Source organism: Camelus bactrianus, chromosome 20, assembly GCF_048773025.1.
Source record: "Camelus bactrianus isolate YW-2024 breed Bactrian camel chromosome 20, ASM4877302v1, whole genome shotgun sequence".
Classification (NCBI taxonomy): domain Eukaryota; kingdom Metazoa; phylum Chordata; class Mammalia; order Artiodactyla; family Camelidae; genus Camelus; species Camelus bactrianus.
In genome coordinates, this window is record NC_133558.1 from 17,840,409 (window position 1) to 17,861,264 (window position 20,856).

General features: G+C 43.4%; 2 protein-coding genes and 2 non-coding genes across 5 annotated transcripts in view; all 4 read left to right on the forward strand.

Moving 5' to 3' along the window:
- LOC105084135 (histone H2A type 1-J-like) overlaps positions 1–2,765 on the forward strand; it is a 37,348-nt gene extending 34,583 nt beyond the window's left edge. The window contains exon 2 of the mRNA XM_010974166.3: positions 2,676–2,765. Within this exon, the coding sequence (XP_010972468.1) occupies positions 2,676–2,709 (34 nt within the window). The 3' untranslated portion in view covers positions 2,710–2,765. The remainder of the gene's footprint in view (positions 1–2,675) is intronic.
- Positions 2,766–3,324: 559 nt separating this feature from the next.
- On the forward strand, positions 3,325–11,272 carry PRSS16 (serine protease 16). 2 transcript variants are annotated; one of them, XM_074348243.1, is made up of 12 exons: positions 3,325–3,462; positions 3,537–3,697; positions 4,510–4,609; positions 4,741–4,870; positions 6,224–6,347; positions 6,611–6,688; positions 6,772–6,819; positions 7,243–7,536; positions 8,322–8,463; positions 10,458–10,637; positions 10,717–10,862; positions 10,937–11,272. In XM_074348243.1, the coding sequence occupies exons 1-12, from the start codon at positions 3,393–3,395 to the stop codon at positions 11,045–11,047; spliced, it is 1,584 nt and encodes a 527-aa protein (XP_074204344.1). In that variant the 5' UTR covers positions 3,325–3,392; the 3' UTR covers positions 11,048–11,272. The 2 variants fall into 2 exon arrangements, with proteins under 2 accessions (XP_074204344.1, XP_074204345.1); XM_074348244.1 differs by having other exon boundaries at positions 10,979–11,272.
- Positions 11,273–16,464: 5,192 nt separating this feature from the next.
- On the forward strand, positions 16,465–16,538 carry TRNAT-AGU (transfer RNA threonine (anticodon AGU)). Its single transcript has one exon. It is a non-coding gene; the product is annotated as a tRNA-Thr (tRNA).
- A 3,085-nt stretch (positions 16,539–19,623) lies between these two features.
- On the forward strand, positions 19,624–19,696 carry TRNAV-UAC (transfer RNA valine (anticodon UAC)). The gene has a single exon. It is a non-coding gene; the product is annotated as a tRNA-Val (tRNA).
- Positions 19,697–20,856: the final 1,160 nt, after the last annotated feature.

The window sequence follows — 20,856 nt, forward strand, 5'->3', positions numbered from 1 at the left end:
AATTAACTGCCTGTTTCTTTTCTCCTCCTGAGGGTGAAAACTGCTGTCTTCATTCCTCTGGTACCCCTGGTGCCCACACAGAGTGGCAGGTTCTCAGTAACTTAATTTAATGAATGATGAAAAGGTGCACAGAAAGTCCTTTCTGCTAAATATAGTCTTTGAGCACGAGAATCCTCCAGGTGTTTATCAAATGACATCAGAAGCTTCAATTTTTCTTCTTTTCAGAAAGTTATTTTCAAAAGAAATCAATTCACCTCCTAATTGGGGTGGGGGGGTGGTGGACGGAGGGGGGATGATGGAGGAAGATGCTCTTCAAATAACTCTGAGATGTCTGTTGGCCAAAAAGGACTTTCCCTCCTAGTTCCCATTTCTCTAGCTCCAGGAAGGATTCCAAGGACTTCCTTCACAGTTAGGCTCCTTTCTCATCTCTTCCTATCTGGGCGCACCTCAGGTTCCTGGCACTCAGTCACTGCACCTACCCAGGCCCCCGCCCCACAACGCAGTCAAAAGATTCTCAAATTTAGCAAGTTTGGCATGCAATTCTTTGCAGATGCGAAACACACAAGGACCTCAATGAAAAGCCGGTTTAGCAGGTGCAGATGTGAGATCCAGGACAGGCAGCTCTTCCTCCTGGACAATTTCCCAGCAACTCTGCGTCCCACTCAGCTGGAGTTTTGTGGCCATGTAGGTCAAGGTCATTTCAAGTGGAAAGAGGGATCCCGACCAATTCTGGAGTGACATTGGCACCTGTGAAAGCTCTAGATTCTCAGGCCACTTTCAAATTCTTTGATTTCTATTCTGAAGACAAAAAGTGTACCCCTCAGCTGGCCGCCAAGCCCTTGGTCTGAGATGCCTCAGCAACTATGTAGACTTCCAAGCGATGGAGGAAAGGATGTGTTGGAATACCTGGTCTGAGCAGGACTTCTTAACATTGGGTTTGGAGGCTGTTTCCAATAAAAATGAGATACAAACAAATGGTGAAGAATGAACAGAAGTTGGTCATTTTATCCTTAGCTAAGCTGAGGCTTCAACCTGCAAATTTTGTTATTCATAGCATAGCCTTCCCCCAAATCTTAGAACTATGTACCCCAGGCACATTTTTTGAAAACTAATTTATTTTTATCCTAAGATTAAGCAGTTGCTTTTCTTTGTATTATAATCATTGATAATTTAAAAATGAAACTGCTGCATCACTCGAATATATTGATCACAAATTTTGAATAATCTGATATGATCACTATTTATGAAAAATAAATGTATGAACAAGTAATTCTTCATAGCCTTTAATCTTATGTTATTTTTTCTTCTTGAACTTCACTTTCCCAAAAAGACATCATAATATCAAATAATTTTATACCTGAAATTATTTTACAGTTCCTATATCTTACTTTACTGTAACAAAAAACAATATATATGAACACTACAGTTACTTTGTGGGAGGACGTAAGATTCTAGTTTTTACTAGTTTCTCTGTACTGAATTATCATTTAAAATATTATTTATACACAAATAATCATAACAGCAGAAATACAATGAATTAGAAACTAAGGAGTAAATTAAAGGTAAAAATAATGGAATGCTTATCTAAATGATTTTGGTCTTTTAAAATTAATTCATATAATCATGGATAAATGTGCGTGTTGCCATGATAAGTCAAGTTTCAGTATTAATTTTATGCCTAGTTTATGACTACTGAGAAAATGTGTTTTAATATAAAATAAAATGAAAATAGATCAGGTTTTGCTATACAAGTGTATCACGGTTACTTAACACTTTCTGAGTTGTTTGCAAAAAAAAGAATCACATATATTTCGGATTCTAATATATTTGATGACTAGATTCTCCCTTAATTTATTTAAAGCAAATAATTGAAAGCATCCTGACTTGCTAAAAGTTAATTACCTAGCTATCACAATAGTTTAATTATCTTAACCATTTCCCAGCCTTTCCATTTATTCCTGTGTTGGAGCCTGGAGCTTGTTGCACTTTGAGTTGATAATCCTTGGTCAGATTTGAGAAGAGTGAGAGGAAAGTGTTTCTTTTGGAGTATGAAAAAAAGGTCATTGAGAAATGCACATCTTGATATCAGAAATATTCTCAGACAGGTCAGTTTTAGATAAAATCCATATGGTGGTTGATGACTAGAAAACTGATCACCTGAGGCTGACTGGCTTCTTGCACTTTTGAAGGTCCTCCTGTGTCCTCAAGAGTGGGATTACCCTGGTTTGATCACTGCTGCATTAGATCACTGAAACCCACTCCCTGAAAAGTGAAAGGAGTAGGCATGCACCACCTGATGGAAGAAATGTTCATGTAGTGAGGTATGGGGAAATTGTTCTGGCTTATACATTATTTGCCTTGAACTTTATGCTAGCCAGAATGACTTGTGGCCTATCAAACATACCTTGAACATCTGCTTTAACCATTAAATAAAAGGGTGCATTATCCAGAAGTAAAAAAATGTCCATTTTGAAAATAGAGATAAAGCTAAGAGGCTTCTGTGATATTCCAAGTCAGAGATGAAGGTGGCTCAGAAGAAGGTGATAGCACTGGAGGTGGTAAGAAGACGTCAGATTCTGGATAACGTTTTAGAGTAAAACCAGCAACATTGGTTGATGGATTATTCATTCACACAACAAACATTTATTGATTGTCTACTGTGTACACTGTTGTAGCAACCAGGCATTTAACAATGAACGGAAGAGATGAAAATCAAGAGCCCCATGGTGCTTCCTTTCTAGTCTGGGAAACAGATGATGAATCATGTAAGTAAAATATGTATAATATTTCTAATAGTGGTAAGTGCTATGAAGAAGAGTAAAGAATAAAGGAGACCTACAGGTTTGATAAATTTTAAAAAGATGATCACAGAAGACCTTTCTGGCCTTTGAGTAGAGATATCTTTCAGAGAGAGAGACTGAAGTAGAAGATTGAAAGGGAGATTGAGAGGGGAGGCTGAGGAACAAAGAGAGAGAGTCTGAGTATTGGGACAACTGAGGGGGACTGAAGATATGCGGAGGGGCAGAGAGAGGAAGGCTGGGAGTAAGGGGGCAAAAGAAATTCCTGAAGCAGAGAGAGGTACAGATTAAAGGATGGAGAAGGGAGACTGAGGACCAGAGGGAAGGGAGATTAAGGGGTAAGAGAGGGAAAAATCAGAAGCAGCCAGAGAAGTAATTGGATATCCAGGGGCCACATCAGCAGACCTCTATGCACAGACTCTGGCGTCCCTGCCCCGCTTCACTGGTTCCTACAGAAGCCTGACCTGTCCCAAGACAGGTATCTGAAAAGAAATCTGAGTTCCTGATGAAAGACTATAAATTTAAAGGCCAGCCCAGGGGACATTAGATAAAGTTCTCAGTGACTGAGAGCCCTTGCACAGAGGACTGGAGAGCATGACCATCAGACGTATCCTATGGCTGGGTCCTCTGCTCCTGGCTTCCCTCTGGGGGTCCTCAGCTCCAGGTAGGAGGCTCATTAGGGTCAGGCGGGGCTCCTAACGAGGCCTGGCCTGACTCCTTCCCCTCCGTGTCCCACAGCCTCCCTCCTTAGGCGCCTAGGTGAGCACATTCAGCAGTTTCAGGAGCGCTCTGGACTGGGCCTGAGCCTGGGCCCGAGTCCTGTGGCCTTCCCAAAAGAAGGGTGGCTGGAGCAGCCACTGGACCCCTTCAATGCATCTGACAGACGATTCTTCCTGCAGGTGAGGCCAGGAGAGGGGTGTCAACTGCCTACCTAGCCCCCTCCTCAGTCTCCCTACTCTGCCCTTCAGTCTCTGCTTTCTGTTCCTGCCTCTACACCTCTGTCTCCCCAGCTCTCTGCCCCACAGTCTCATCCCTTGTGGCCCTTTAGTCTAACCCCTCTGTTTCTTGGATTTGCCCTTTATCCCCTAGTCTCCCTTCTCTTTCCTAGCCTCCCACTTTTTTCATCCCTCAGGTCCTGTCCTTCAGTTTTTCCTTTTCTCTGTCATTCACTCTCACTCTCTCGCTGCCCCTCAATACCCCCTTCTCCCTGTCCTTCAAATGAAACACTAAACCCATCACTGGGTCTCAATATGGACCATAAATTTGGACCAGCTTTGGAACCAGACCTGGCTCACAATAGGCACTTGAAGATATCTATTGAATGAATGATAAAATTAATAATTTTTCATGCCAACTCTATCAGTCTCAAAAGGTCATTTCACATAGGTCCTATTCCTGAATGCCTCTGCATTTGTTACTTATTCTACAATTTTTATTTCAGTATATAGCAACTACTTACCATGTGCCAGCCACTATCCTTGACCTTGGGGATATAAAAGTGAAAGTTGGCAAAAATATCTGCTCTTGTAGATCTTATCTTCTAGATAAGGAGACAAACAGGAGAAAAATGAACACATAAGTAAATAAGCCTATTTCAGACAATACTAAGTACATAAAGATCCATTAGAGAGAGAGACTGGAATGAACAGGGAATAAAGAATAGGACAGAACTCTCACAACCCCATTTTTTCTTCCCCATCCCACCTCCTAGCGGTATTGGGTCAACGACCAACATCGGGCCAGCCAGGATGGACCTGTATTCCTGCTCCTGGGGGGAGAGGGCAGCCTTGGGCCTGGCTCAGTGATGAGAGGTAAGAAGCAAGGGTGGGGAAAGACATAGCTGGGAAGCTGGTGGGGGCCAGGAAGGGAGGTTGCATATTGCAGTGCTGTGAGACTCAAGGGTTGCATTTATCTCACATCCCCTCCTTCATATTCTTCACAGGGCACCCTGCAACCCTGGCCCCAGTCTGGGGGGCCCTGGTGATAAGCCTGGAACATAGATTTTATGGCCTGAGTATACCTGCTGGAGGATTGGACATGGCCCAGCTTCGTTTCTTGTCCAGCCGCCATGCGTGAGTCGGAGTAGGGAAAGTGTTTAGGGTCATGGGACTGAGGATGTCTGTGTCTTAGCATCTCTGCATTTGTGTCTCTCTCCTCTGTTGCCCAAAGTTGCAGAGTCTCTGGTTCCATGGTCTCTTCTCTTTCTTTCACTCTAATTATTTCTCTCTCCATCTCTGAGTCTCTCTCCCTCCTTATCTTTTTCTTTCTCTTACACTATGTTCTTATCACTTGCTGTCTCACTATGGCGTACTGGTCCAGACCACAAGCATCTCTTACCTGGATGACACAGCCTCCTCACTGGTCTCCCTATTTCTGCCCTTGACCCCTATAGTCTATTCTCCAAATGAAGCCAGAGTGATCATTAGATCATAAACCATATCACCACTCTCTTGGCTCAAATCCCTCACACAGTGGCTACAGTGGCTACAAAGTCTGATTGGCTCTGGCTCCCTAGTTAACTCTCCCACCTCCTCTTTCCCACACTCTGTGGGCTCCAGCTACACTGAGGTCCTTGCTGCTCTCCAGACTTATAGGCACGTTGGTGCCTTGAATCTTTGATCTCTTTCCTCTGCAAGGAGTGGGCTCCCCCTAGATATTTGTATGGCTCCTTCTCTCACTTCCTTCAGTGCACCCTATTCCAGTTACCAACCTTTACTGTTTCCTTCCCCACCTCATCTGTTTTATTGTTCCCCAAAGGATTTATCTCTCCCTTTCCTACTTGGTGTATCTCTCTGTATCTGTCTGTAATCAATCGCTTTCCCTTTCTCTGTCTCACTCTTGTCTCCATCTCTCTGTGTATTTGTCTACATTTCTTTGCCTCTATGTTCCTCTCTGTCTCTTAGTATTTTCACAAGCAAAATGGGTTTCTAACTGCAGTAGGATGGCACTAACTGCAAACAGTTTCGGAAATGTTAGGGAGGAGAGAGAGCATTTGGGATAAAAAAAGAGGATGTTAGACATACCCCCAATATCTCTATCTCTTTTTCTAAATATGTCTCCCCCTCCCCCAATAAAGTCTAACCTATTCAGCCTAGGTCCTCTCTTCCTAAGTAGCTCTTCTTGACTCTCTCCAATCCCTCCTATAGTTTAGGTTTCCACCTACACTGCCTTGGAAGTTTTCCTCTCCTATCTAGTCTGGAAGAGAAGGGTGGAGGCTTTCCAGATGGGTCTCCCTTGACCTAGGCACTCATGCAGAAATGAGTATGTGGGTATGGGGAGCCCTCAGAAATATTTCATGAAAAAAATAGTCTTAGTTTCTGGCCAGACTCCCTCTATTCTTGTCTCGGGATCCCCTTCTGTACAATGGGGGAATCTTCGGGGATTTCCAGCCATGAGGACTGACTCAGTCTTCCCTCTGACCATAGGCTGGCCGATGTGATCTCTGCCCGCCTCACACTCTCCCGCCTCTTCAACGTCTCCTCCTCCAGCCCCTGGATCTGCTTCGGAGGCTCCTATGCCGGCTCCCTGGCTGCCTGGGCTCGGCTGAAGGTCCCAGGACTCCTCTTGGGAAGGCTGGAGGGAGGGAACTCAGGGGTCCTCAACTTAGATAATAGGAATATCTGCCCACCACACTCCCTCCTCCCACACCGTTCTTTCCCCTAGAAGAGCTTTCTACAATCTGCCTTCACAAGAGTCCGGTGTATAGAGGGTAGGGACTTGCTTAAGACCACACAATGAGTAAGTGTCACAGGGGCAGGAAGACATGGGATCCCAGTCCCTAGCCCCCAGGTTGATAATTTCTCCTCCCTCAGTTTCCCCATCTCATTTTCGCTTCGGTCGCCTCTTCCGCCCCGGTGCGGGCCGTGCTGGATTTCTCCGAATATAATAACGTAAGGATGGCGGGAGACGGGTCCAGGGGGAAGAGGGCCTCAGTAGTGGAGTCACTTAATATTCTACTGCGGTCGGACTATAGGTGGTGTCCAGAAGCCTAATGAACACTGCGATTGGTGGATCCCCTGAGGTAGGAGGTGGGCGCCAGTCCGAGGGGTATAGGAAGAGATAGGAGGCCTTGAGGATGCGGGCAGGGGGAAAGGGTGAAGCCTGCAAGGTGGCGGCGTATGAGGGACTTGGGACCCGGAGAGGTGGGCGGATTTAGGAAGAAGGCAGGAGCTGAGGATGGATCCCGGTTCCTAGAAGGGAGGAGCCCAACGGGGCGGGGCTGAATGGGCGTGGCCAGAGGAGGGACGACCCTCTCAGTAGGCTGAGGCTCCGCGTGGGGCGGGGCCTGGGGGGACGTCCCGTGGCGAGAGCAGAGTTCTACAGCCCAGCCGGTGAATCCGACTTGGGAAAAGCGAGGAGCCCAGGGAGGATGCAGGTCATGGAAAGGGGTAGTCTGGGGCCCGGGTCCGAGTCTTCGCTGACCCAGCCTCTCCGCTCCCCGCAGTGCCGGGCGGCGGCGTCCGCAGCCTTCGCAGAGGTGAAGCGGCGTCTGCGCGCGGGCGGGGCGGCTCAGGCAGCGCTGCGGGCGGAGCTGGGCGCCTGTGGATCCCTGGGCCGCTCTGAGGACCAGGCGGAGCTTCTGGGGACTCTGCAGGCGCTGGTGGGAGGCGCGGTGCAGTACGATGGGCAGGTGGGAGCGCCGCTGAGTGTGCGACAGCTCTGCGGACTCCTCCTCGGGGACAGGGACAACTGCAGCAGCCCCGCTGCGCCCTACCGCGGACTTCGTCGGGCAGTGCAGGTGAGCACCCCTGAGCACCGCCAGGAGTCAGCAGACAAGAGTCCCTGTTCCACCTCCGCTGTGTGATCTTGGGCACGCGTAAGCCGTTTCTGAGTCTTAGTTTCCTCATCTGTAAAATGACATCTCACAGGGACCTCGTAGGGTCACGGAAAACTCTCAGCAGGGAGTCTGGCACACAGTATGCAAACGTTGGCGACTATGCTGGTTATCCGGTTTGCCTACTTTGTTCTGTTCTCTTCCTGGGGCCTGCAACAGAGTCTGTCACACACAGCAAGCGCTTAATTAGTATTTGTAGAGTGAATGAAAAACACTAGTCTTGGTGGCATAGTTCTCCTAGAGACTGGGACCCGCCAGCCTTGGAATCCACAGTCACATCCTAGCTGTCACTTTTCCAGCGCTGTCTGCACCAAGTGCTGTGCGGCATGCTTCACATTTATTATTTCATTGAATTCTCACAATAATTCTAGGAGGTAGGCACTACTATTATCCCTATTCACAGATGAGGAAACTGAGATCCAAGATACTATTACTTGCCCAAGATCTCACAGGTAAGAAGGTTCTAGTCATCTAGTACCTTAATCTCTAATCTACAGGGACCCAGGTCCCCACCACCACTGACCACTGACTCCCAGGAAAACTCAGGAACTCACTCTTCTGACTTCTGTCCTTTGACCTGTAGGGACCTATTTCTCCAGGCCCTGGCTTGCTGGGGGAAGGGGTGGAATGTATGTATGTATATGTATATATACATATATATGTATGTATATATGTATATTGTCCCCTAGGTTGTCACACGCAGCCTGGGCCAGAGGTGTTTAAGCTTTTCTCGAGCAGAGACAGTGACACAGTTGAGAGTCACAGAACCCCAAGTGTCCGGCGTGGGTGACCGGCAGTGGTTGTATCAGACCTGTACTGAGTTCGGCTACTGTGAGTGACTGGCCCAACCCTCACCCCCAAAACATACATTCTGTGCTATGCCCCAACAAGCCATCTCACAGGGGGTCTGGACTCATTTTCATTTTCATAGGACAACTGGGTCTTGTTTACCCTGCAGGTGTGGGACTGGAGGCGGGACAGCCATACTAGAGTGTGCGTGTATGTGTGGTCCTCACAAACCTTCTCACTCACATGCTTGGTCCTCGACAGGAGTGATCGGCCCTTCAATCTGCTCTTCATTTGTGTCCCTGTCCCAGGAATGGGTCTACCCTCTCCAGTTGCCAGGCTAGAAACCCTTATCAGTGCTTTTCATGCCTCCTTCCCATCATCCACATAGGCTGTCAACCACTGAGTTTTGCCCACTCTTTCTTCTGGACAACTCTGAAGTTCACCCAATCCTTTTCTCTTCCCACCTCTGCCATCCTGGTGGAGGCCCTCACGCTCTCCTGCCTGGATCCCTGACCCAGCTTCTTCTCTGATCTCTAAACCTTCACGCATACAGAGCAACTTCCTCACAGGGTCCAGAGAGACCTTTATAAATATGACCTTGTCCTTCCTCTATTCAAAACTTTTCCACAGCTCCTCAGTGACCCTGGGGTAATAAAATACAGAATGCCCATTGAAATTTGAATTTCAGATAAACAACATTTTTTTTAGTATAACCATGTCCCCAGTATTCCATGGGACATACTTACACTAAAAAAAAAATGCTTTTCTGTTTATCTGAAATTCAAATTTGACTGTGCATCCTGTATTTTTCTTTGCTAAATCTGGCTACCCTTCCCCAGAGTTAACTTAAAAAAATTTCCCATATCCCCTGAAAGCAGTGGAGATATGGTTTAAAGCAGAAATTTTGAAGATTCAAATTCTAACTTCATTTCATAGCTATGTGATCCTGGGCAAACTTCGGCGAGTGACTTAACCTCTCTATGCCTTAGTTTCTACATCTGTAAAATAAGAGTAACAACAGTGTTTCTCTCATAAGGTTGTTTGAGGGTTAAGAGAGATAATATATGTAACATGCTAAGAATAATGCTTGTATACAGTAAGTGCTCCATAAATGCTTGCTCTTATTATTATAAGGCTCTACTATTTTGACCCCCTGATATACCAATCTTCTTAATACCTCAGGAACTTTGCTTGGATGCTTATCTTCTCCTCTGCATACAGTTTACTCATCTTCAATTCTCAACACAAAGTGCCCGCTTCTCAGGAAGCCTTACCTGATCTCTCAAGATAAGTCCACCTTCCTGCCTCCACCTCATCAGTTTTGTATTCTTCTTCTTAGCGTTTTCCATGGTCTCATCACCACACTCTTTATTGCCTATCTCCCTCTCTGGACTGTGAGTCCTGGACAGCAGAGCCTGGGCTGTTTTGGTTGCACTGTATTCCCAGTATATTGTTCAACATATATCTGAGTACAAGGTAGGTGCTCAAATAAATGGTGAAGGAAGGAATAAATTAATATGAGGCTGCGAAGTTAGATTTACCCTAAAAGCACAGGGAAGCTATGGATTTTAAGCAGGGGAGACATGATCTAATTTGTGCCTTAAGCACTCTGGGCTCTCTCTCTCTGTTTGCCTCAAACCTGCTAATTCCTTCAGGTCTTTCTTCTATTAATTGGTTTTATTAATCATTTTTTTCAATAGGATTGAACCCAGGACTTTTTGCATGCTAACCATGTGCTCTACCACTGAGCTATACCCACTCCTCTCCCCTTAAGTTCTTACCCTTACAGAATGCTGTCCCTGAGCCCATTATGCTCCCTCTGGGTTCCTCCACCCCCACCTCAAGCCTTCTTCCATCATAACCCTGATCATTCTAGGCCATCATTGTCTGGGAGTGAGTGTGTCTCTGAGGGGACTGTGAACTCGTTGAAGGTCTGGAGCTGTCTTGGTCATCACTGGGGAGAGTTCTGTCAATGACTATTAAAGAGGTAGGGGGCTGGCTATATATCCCACACTTATGGATACCTCTCTCCACAGATGTCACATGTGAGGACCCTGGATGCCCTTTCTCACAGCTCCCAGCACTGCCTTCCCAGCTAGACCTATGTGAGCAGGTGTTTGGGCTTTCCACTTCATCCATAGCCAAGGCTGTGGCCCAGACGAACTCCTACTATGGTGGCCAGACCCCAGGGGCCACCCAAGTGCTGTTTGTTAATGGTGAGCATGCCATCAGAACCTTACTCCTAAGTGTCTACCTAGCTCCAGCTCAACCCACCATTCTCTCCTTTCTTTCCAGGTGACACAGACCCCTGGCATGTGCTAAGTGTAACACAGGCTTTGGGACCCTCAGAGGCAGTCCTTCTCATCCCTAATGCCTCTCATTGCTTGGACATGGCACCTGAGAGGCCCTCAGATCCTCCCAGCCTCCTCCTAGCACGCCAGGTAAGAGAGAAAAAGCTCTGGGTGATTTGCATTGTTGTTTGCATACTAATTTGCATGTTCCTGATCTCTTCTAGTGCTGGGGTCTGACTTTCCAAATTCTCCCCACCTCTCCACAGAACATCTTCCAGCAGCTGCAGACCTGGCTCCAGCTGGCAAAGGAGAGCCAGGTTAGGAGTGGGGTCTAAGCCCCACACTCTCACCACTTCCTGTGTGGCCACCTTATTCCTGGGTTAGACATTTATTGAACAAGAGAAAGCAAGCGTGTTTTGGAAGAGGAAATTCTCAAAAATTGAGATTCAGCACCTGTTCTACACAGAACCGATTTGTTTCTGCAAACATCCTCATTCCCAACTAAAAGTGCTTTGTTTCAGACAGGGAGTTATGTAAATATAAGTGGATGGTTATTCTAATTGTGAATAGTGTCATTTAAATGTCAAATGTCGAAGAAATGTGGTTCTTTGTGCTCAGCTCCCCCCCTCCGCCTCGCCCCTGCAAATCAGCTTCTCCATCAAACTCTGTTCAGTTCCTGAGATGGGCACCTTGCTGCAGGTTTCTCTCTGGACCTCAGACCCTGACCTGTCTCTGCTTCTCACTGATTCTCTCACTATGTGCCCTTCCACCAGTCTCATCCTGTCTATTTTGTCTCTGTTTCTAATTGTCTTTCTGTCCCCTCCTGTTTCTTCATTCCTGTCTCTCTCTGTATCCTAGTCTGTTTCTGTTTATTTCTCTGAGTCTATGTCTCTGTCCCTGTCTCTCAGTCAGTGTTTCTCTACTCTTCTTTAGCTTGATCTGCCCTTAGTTACCTCCACTGCTCTATTTCTGTCTCTCATTTTTGGTCTCTGTGTCCCTTTATAAAGTCACTTTCTCTCTCTCTCTCTGACTGTAAAATTTCCCTCTTTTCAGACTTTCCCTGTCTCTCCTCCATTATCTTCTTAATCTCTCTGTCTCCCTGAGGCTCTGTCTATTTCTGTCTTTTATGCTGTTTCTTGCTGTCTCTAGTTTTCTTCCTGTCACTTAATCTTTGTCCTTCTCTGTCTGTCTTTTAGTTTTCCTCCTAAACCTTTCACTCACTAACTTTTCCCAGAATTAAATGTCCCTTTCTGGCACTTCCAGCTTCCATCCATAGGGTTTTAGGGTTCTGGCCAAGCCTTCCTGATGAGGACACTCTCTGGTTCTGGGAAGTTGGACGCAGTCCCAGGGGTGCCTGCTTAGCCTGCTTTAGCACTGCCGACGGTACCCTGTTCACCACTCTGAACAGCAGCCACCAGGATCAGGAAGTAGCAAGTCAGGGGGACTGAGCACCCCTGGAAAGCTGGGAAATGAAAGAGAAGTAAAGGCAAGTCAGGACAGGGGGGTTGGTAAAAGAAGACATAAAGCCCATTCTGTGAGGAAGTCACTCCCTGCCTTTCTTGACTCCAAACACTCTGGAGTAACTTTTTTCTTCTTCTGAGGGTTAACTCTAGCCCTACTCACCAGATGCTACCCTGTACCACTTACTGCTCTTAGCCACGGCCCCTCATGCTGAGGTCTAGCCTCGGTGTTTCCCTTTCTATATTTAGCATGTGCACCATAGTCTGATTCATCGTGGGTGCTTGGTGAAAGAATGAAGTCTACCTTCAACTCTTCACATTCTCTTGGTTTCCACCTACTTTGCTGGGTGCCTCTTCTCTCAATCTCTTTTGCAAACTTCTTTTCAGCTTGATATCCGAACGGGTCGGGGTTTGGTGCTGGGCTACTTTCTCTTCTCAAGCTTTCTCAGAGCTTCAGAGCTGCTCAGAGCTGGAGGAAAAAATTACCCTCACACTCATCTCACATCATACTCAGAACAATATAAGATGAGTCATAGATCTAAATGTAAAGCTAAAACAATATAGTACCAGGAAAAAACAGGAAAATTCTTTATGACCTTGCAGTAGGCAAATATTTCTCAAAGAGAAAAAATAGCATAAGTATATGAAAAAATACATCAGACAATATCATAATTAAAACTTCTGCATAATAAAAAATCTTCTGCTTATAAAAAGACATAATTAATAAATGGAAAGGCTAGCAAAAGACTGAAGGAAAACATGCACAATGCATATAACTGACAAAGGATTTATATCCAGGTTATTTAAAGAACTCCTAGAAATCAATAACAAAAAGACAAGCCACTAAAAAAAATGGGCAAAACCCATGCATAAACATTTCAATGAAAGAAATACATGAATGGCAAATAAGCACATGAAAAAGATGCCTAACCTGTTTAGTCATTAGAGAAATACAAAAACCATAATGAAATACTACTTCACATCCAATTGAGCTAGAAGCAAAAAAAAAAAAAAAAAAAAAAAAACCAGACAAAAACTCCTAACAAGTTTGAATGATGAAGATGTAGAAAGAACATCCCATTATTGGTGGTGGGAATGTAAAATTTTAAAACCACTTACATACACACACACACCCTTTATAACTCAGCATTCCCTCTCTTGGATATTTGGAGAAATTGGTTTTTTTGTTTGTTTGTTTGTTTTCATTCAATCTTCTAAAGAAGAAGGTATGTATCATCCCGTGGTTGGTTAGCCCAGTTGGTTAGAGCATGGTGCTAATAACACCAAGCTTGTGGGCTGATCCCCTTATGGGCCAGGCTGTATGAAGTGTGTTTTTGTTACATTTATAACACAGATCAAGGTTTTCCCAGTCTCGGGGTGCAACATGATCTCTTAATTAGTCTCTTGGAGACAAGACTCTTGCTGAGAATTAAAAAAAACTTGAACACACGTCTGTGATTTCCCCAAAGGTTTAGGTCCTGTTTTGACCCCCCTCTACGGGGCGAAAGGACAGCAGTGAGTGGCCTGGTATGGGAAATAGAATTGCTTTTGGCATATTTTTTCCCCACTGGGTGACTGATTCTTGCAAAGAAACTGACCTTATTGAATTATTTTTGTCTAAAAATAAATAAAATCATCCACACTTTCTACACTTCTACACTTGGATCTTAACTGGTTCAGTGAGAGATGAAACAAAAATTTTTAAATAACGTGTGAAAAAAAATTTAATGTCAACACAGTAGGAATGAAACAGCTTCATTTTAAATACTCTGAAGACTGATTTGACATGTAGGTGACTCGTTTAAAAAACATTTAATTTGAGGTAAGAAATATATTCACATGTATCAAAGTTCAAATATATAATTTGATACAGTGAAAAGTCCCTTTCTCTCTTATAAATCATCCATCCAGTGATCATTTCCAACTTCTAGAGATAAATTCTATGTATAGTTGCTTATGTATCCTTTCCAATTTTCTTTATAGAAACAACTATTTATATAATTTCTTGTTTTTTCTTTTCATGAGAGAGTCTGAATATTTACACATCGTACTGCAACTTGCCTTCATCACCTAACAATATAATGTGGAATCTCTGTTTTATCAGTGTTTAGAGAGCTTCCCAAAAGCACTTTCAATATTGTACACACTTGACAAAATCAGAGCATATTTTTCAAAGCAGTTGGCATATTCTGCAGAAGTTGAATCTGAAATGTTCTGTTTGTATCAGTGAGGCAGGGAATGTGCACGAAAAACCAGGCTTTGTGAACTGGAAAGCAGGAGGAAAGATGACACCCAGTCATTAGTTATTAGTAATTAGTAAATTAGTTATTAAAAAATTACCAATGTTGGTTTCCTAGTTTTAACAAATGTACCATGGTAAGGTAAGAAGCTAATATTAAAGGAAACTAGATAATGAGTATAAGGAAATTCTCTGTATTGTCTTCGAACTTTTCTAAAATTACTCCAAAATAAAAAATTGATTTTAAAGGTTATAATAAGAAACATGTCTCTTTTGCCACCATTATCTCAGTGTTGAGCCAAATGCCTGGTTTGCTCTAGGTCCATGATAGGTAGTTGTTAAACACTGAAGGAATGTGATTGATGTCTTATTTTGGTGAGGAACATGGCAGAGATGTTTACATGGTTATCTGTGCCAGATGATGTATGTTTGTCATGCAGAATATTCTCCTAGAGGCCCATTCTCACACTGAAGTGCAAGCCAGACCAATGAGATTTCTCTCATCCTATAAAAGACATCTGAAATAGAGCTATATGGTTTACATTGTACCTGAAGTTCAGTGGGTTTCTCTCACAAAGTTTCAATTCATACCCAAAATGTCTTCTTTCTTATCTGGTCCTAAAATGGTTCCATTTCTGTCAATAAACATCTTAACATCTCTTTGTTACATCTTGCCCCGTAAAACTGAGCTTATGTATCTATCACACAGTGGTTCCATTATAAAATCCAAGTTTTTCAGAAGGAACAGTGTGCCAGTTCAAAGTTCTTTGTTGAGCTTCACAGAGATCAGGCTTCTCTTAGGCAATATTAATCACCGCTTCTTTTTTATTCTTGAAGAGTTCATAAATTCCTTTTGGGGTTGGGGTGTGTGTGTAAGTGTGCTTTTTAAAGATTTAAACATCTCTGATTTGCCTAACTGCAGGTGGTCCCTAGTTTATCTTAGTCTTCCCATCAATACACATAATACCTGATACTAAAAGTACAATAGGAGGGGTGTTTTTCATTGGGCTGAAAATTTTAAATCTTATGGAAGTATTTGATTACAATGAAGGAGTTCTTCAAATAGAGATGAATGGAAAATGTGACCTACCTTTACAGAAGTACTTGAGAAGCTACAGTTGTTGAAATATACAACAGAAAGAAACAAAATTGTCTGTTACTGCAAGAGATATAGGCAATTTCCTTACACTGTTCTCTATCAGCTGAGGAAGCAATACTATTTATCTTGCCTAAGATATAACATGCTAGGAGGAGTCTTGTAGATTGAAACTTTAAAAAAAAATAATAATAAAGTACTGCAAATCTTGATCTTAAGTTTCATCTTGGCAAAATCAGACTTAGATGTCACCCTTACTAATCTTTTGGGCTTTTCTTCTCCTACTTACCCTCTTCAGCTAAATCAGCTTTTTCTTCTTCACAATTTCTGGCCCTCCTGTGTTGGCACCCAGAGGGAGCATGACTCAGAGCGTTAGAAGAGCGAAAAACTTCACAAGCCTGGCTTGTCTGGCGGCCGCTGCTCCTGCCCAAGTATTTTAAATACATTTCATGTGCTAACAGCAAATTGCCACTCTTCACAAATACCAGAAAAGGGACAATTTCACGTGGGATAAATAGCAACAGTTTAGTGTCCAAGGGAAGGATACTACCAGTATTTGAAAGCCTCTATTTTGCCAAGTGATTTACATGTCATTTCAGTTAAGCCAACCAATAAACTTCATTGCTTTAGTCAACATGACTGATAAGCACCATCATCTCCTTACTGCAGATTTGAAACCGAGAAATACCTTCCATATGAAGTTGTAAAAACTCCTGGAAGTGAAATGGTTTGGCTACATATCTAAAGGGTCCAGAAGGTCAGAAAGGATTTCTCTCTTAGCACAGCGTGTAAACTGCTGTACACCTTCCACCTGAGAAAAAGTAAAAGAACTGGATAAAATCATGAGTACTTGTCCTGAGAGTCTTCCATTGATCAAAAATTCTTAAGAACTGCATTGTTGACAGAAAAGTGAAATCTCCCTCAAATAATGTGCGAATTAGCCCATTGCACTAAGTTGGCTCTGTGGCTTAGTTGGTGAAAGCGCCTGTCTAGTAAACAGGAGATCCTGGGTTCAAATCCCAGCAGGGCCTATTAGGATAACACTTTTTAAAAAGTCGGAGTAATAACCAAAGTATCCCAAGAACTGGAACTCTCAGAATAATAGCCTGTGAAGCCAAAGTATCTGTATTTTCTCTGACATTATGAGATGAGCATTAGAATTTCCTGAGAAATGAGGTGAGCATTAGAATTGCTTCTTGGTCTTCTCTGCCTTTTAGATCAGATCTCAGACACTTGACAGTCAGGTTTTGTATGATCTCAGGATTCATTATTTTTGCCACCTAGAACTTTATCATAATTGGAATGTTGTAAACATTTGATTTTCTTGAATGGTGCATTGAATGATTAAGCTCTCCACTCTGATTCCCCCAATTTTGCAGTAAATAGCTTTTTGGTCAACTGAATAGCACCTAAGAGCCATACTTCCCAAAATTTTGTGAGCTATTTATTGAATGACCTGGTGATTCATTACAATGAGGGTTTTAAATTACAACATCTGCATTGGGGCTTTAAAGTTAGCATTTCTTCAAGCTCCCAGGTGAATGAGGTCTACACTAGTGTTACATGGACCATACTGTGTAAAGCAAAGCTTGTGACTCAATGATCTAGTTTCAATGGGTGTGCTTTTGAGTTCTGAACTTTCATATGCTTAAAGCTGTTTTCCACAATCGTTAGTTAATGTGCAGTTGTTTTTACTCATTTGCGTTTAGTCAAGTCTAATTCAAAAGAAATGAAAGAACAAGGGAAAAGTTCTACTGTAAATTAAAGTGTAAATCAAGTAGTATTACAACTGTTCCCTCCTTTTTATGTGATACTGGATTCTAGACTATACCACAAATTTTAGGAGGAAAACTATAATTGTATCTTAAAACAATTAAAAGAATAATTAATAAAAAGCTACATAAAATCCTTTTTGAAAAAAAGGTGTACGCAAACTGAATTTTAAAAGTACTGTTTCTGTATCAACTAAAAGTCAATTTTCAAAAAATTACTTTTGATCTGAAAAATCCTGGTGTATTTACTCATTACATAACTTAACAGAATAAAAATAAAGTTGGAAAAATACATTAAACCTTGAGAATTAGGATTGTCTTCTATGCTATATTTCTTTTGACATGGTAGGAAATATTATGAACTGTTTATTATTCTCCAAAATGCTCTCCTCCCCACTCTCAGTAATGTACACAACATTTCTCAAGCAGTGAGTTACTTTCAAGTAGTTCCCTGCTTCTCCCCTTAATAATCTAACAGGCTGATTTCTCATTTTGTGAGCCATTCGGGAGGGCTGCAATGTGTCAGAATACTTGTTTCATAGGTCACGTGGGGTGGAATGCTGACTACCATTAGCAACCAAAGTGAAACACAGTAATATGAACTACTGTTGGGAAGGGTGGATGTTTCATTACACTATTCTCTACAGATTGATTCCCAAACAAAACCTGTAAACTCACAGATGTGTCTTTACGAAAGTGTCTTACCCATAATGAAAATCCCATTTCTCTACCCACTAAAGTTAATGGACGCTCATTACTCCTAATTTCCATTTCATCTCACGTGGTCCCTGACCTTCCTTCAAAGACAAGCTGCCCCTCCTTTAAACTCCCCTGGTCGTGCCCTGTGATTCTTTTGAGCAGCCCCTAGACCTGCCCAGTATTTTCCTGGGTGCTTTCTCCTACTGAATCACCTTACTTTCTGAGACTGAGTTCTATTCATGTTAGCATTCCTTCCAGCATATGTTTCATCAATGTTTGTGTATTGGTAAGTGGGATCAAGACAGCGAAAGGTGGAAATGTAGAATGGAAATGCTGAAACACTGAGGGAAAAAAAGTTACAAGTGTTCACACCAAGTTCTAAACTGGGGAATCTTTCTTTACAAAAGAGGCAAAAACACAGACCTCTACATACAGAATTCACATGGAAAGGACCGCTGTTGCAGACCTGCATGATCCTTGGTGGCCATGGCCGTCAGAGTTTATTCCCTGTAATCGTACCCTCTTCTCCTTCTTCATAATGTTCTTTGATGTTGACTCTGCCATTACAATTCCACACTGAAACTGATCCCAGTCAAATTTCCACATCAAACTAGAAATGTGCAACCCACGATGATTGTAGCATTTGGCTTCTGAAGCCTTATATTAAACACATGCCAAAAAGTCTCACATATCTGGGCACTGACATTAGCATTATGATTCTACCACAGAAACACTACCCCCTCAAATAGATGCTGGAGTTGTTCCTTCCTTCGCCAGTCGTGCCTGCATCTCCCACAACTTTCTCATAGAATAACATGCTGGAAACTAACTAATCACTTCCAAATCCACCAGGCTTGCCCGCCCTTCAATCTCATATTTCAGTCTCCTGTTGTAGGCCACATAGGCACTTACCCCTCAGCACACCTCAAAATGGACTGCTTAGCTTGCCTGCTAAGTGTACTTACTACTTTCTAATGTTCTATCCCACTGAGGAAACAGGGCTTAAACTTGACTCCAGTTACCTCCTCAACTGTCAACTTAAAATCAATGGACGATTTTTGCCTGTAGTGTCTGTGGAATTTTCTTCCCCACTATCTACTGTGGGAGCTCTAATTTGAGCCCCAACTATCTCTTCCTCGTAGAGCCTTTTCCTCGTTCCTGTGTTTTCACTGTTGGCTCCCTAAATTCCTTATCTGTGCAGTAGCCAAAGGGGTCTTTAGCTTGAAACGAAAACTGTCCTTTCTCTTCTTCAAACGTTCCCGACTCTCCACATCACATGACAGTAGAGTGTGAAGCGGAAGGCCCTGGCAGTTTGGTGGTTTCAGGGCTCTGTGTGTTCTGTCCCGTCTCCTACGATGAGAAAGAGAGATGGAAATCACAGTCACAGGGTAATAACGCGTAGTTCCTTGTAATCCAGTGCCCTGGGAGCCTGTTATGTTACCCTGCCAAAACTTAGGGAAGGAATGTGGACTCTGCTTTTGAGTTACGTTTGGTTATGGCATAGAGTTTCTATTTCGTTAAGGTGTTTCAGAGGAGGAAAAGAAATGCGCCGTGAAAGAAAATTCAGAATTATTAGACCTGGGGCCACCCTGGGAAACGAGCACGGCGATACTCTTCATATTGTTGAAGACGCATGTGTTGCTGTGTTTCCGTAGTGTAGTGGTCAGCACGTTCGCCTTACACGCGAAAGGTCCCCGGTTCGAAACCGGGCGGAAACAGTGCTTCCTGGGGATATTGTCCCTTTAGTGAGAAGCACACGTATTTCTTTCACACCTCGGGGTTCCAGGGGTTCCAGACTTCAAGATAAAAGCTTTTTTCCAAGTTATCTTGAGAACAGCAGCGCTCAATCTGCACCCCCCACTTCTTGTCAACCCTGGAAGCTTGGAGCTTCACGTCACTGAACGATTTCTCTTTGAGAAGAATAAGGATTCCTCGTCCAGAGAGACCAAGTTATGTTTTAAAATTAAATCCTTTCTTCTTATTGTACTTTAACACTTCTTCAGGTCGTCTGGATCCAAGGCCTTTCACAAAGTGTGGATTACCAGGGTCTTCTTCCAGTCTGTGGCTAGTGTTTTCTCCCTCTTAATGGACTTCTTGGATGAAAAAGGTGTTCAATTTTTGTGAGGTCCAGGGTATCAATCTTTCTTGTACGCTTGGTGCTTATTACATCCTGACTAACAAATAGTTGTCTATCTCAAAGGTATAGAGTATTTTCCTAACATTTCTTCCCTAGCCTTTACTGTTTTCACTTTCACCCTGGGTCAATGGGCAAATGATTTAAACAGGCACTTCACAAGAGTCAAGCGAATGGCCAGTAAGCAGTTGAGGTATGCCATACCGACAGTACACATAAGTAAATAAATACAACCAATCAAACAAAAAGGCAAAAAAAAAAAACAACCCAAAGTAAAAACAAAAGGCGATATTTCCAAATATCTTCCATCTCCGACGTTGTTGTTGTTGTTGTTGTTGTTGTTGTTGTTGTTGTTGTTGTTGTTACTTTGCCAGAAATATTTTCCAAAAGCTTCAGTATAAAATGTGCACGTCGGGGTGGAAAGACATGGAGGAGGGGAAGGAAGAAATGAACCAGAAAATTTTCCTGTCCCCAGGGAAATGCAGGGAGCGCGCCTTTCAGGCAGAGATGGTTGCTTAACTTCACTTCCCTTTCCTTTTGCTCCTGATTCACAGGTGCGCTTTGGTACCCCGACCCGTAGCCTCAGGGACTTCTTCCGCAGTCCGCCTTGCTCTGCGTCTCTCTGCTCCTGTTTCCGCTACACGGCCAAAGCCGAGCCGAAACTTTTCCCAAACCTGGGAGGCGCTGGGGGGTCTGAAGCCGGACAGCATCACCCACGGAGACTTCCCTGGGAGGGGCGACCAC

What these genes read in the sequence shown, in the direction of transcription:
- PRSS16 (XM_074348243.1), top strand. Translation starts at nt 3,393, where the DNA reads ATGACCATCAGACGTATCCTATGGCTGGGTCCTCTGCTCCTGGCTTCC. An exon ending in ATTTCTCCGAATATAATAAC is followed by an intron (nt 6,689 to 6,771) that starts GTAAGGATGGCG and finishes GTCGGACTATAG; the next exon opens with GTGGTGTCCAGAAGCCTAAT. An exon ending in GCCTCCTCCTAGCACGCCAG is followed by an intron (nt 10,863 to 10,936) that starts GTAAGAGAGAAA and finishes GATCTCTTCTAG; the next exon opens with TGCTGGGGTCTGACTTTCCA.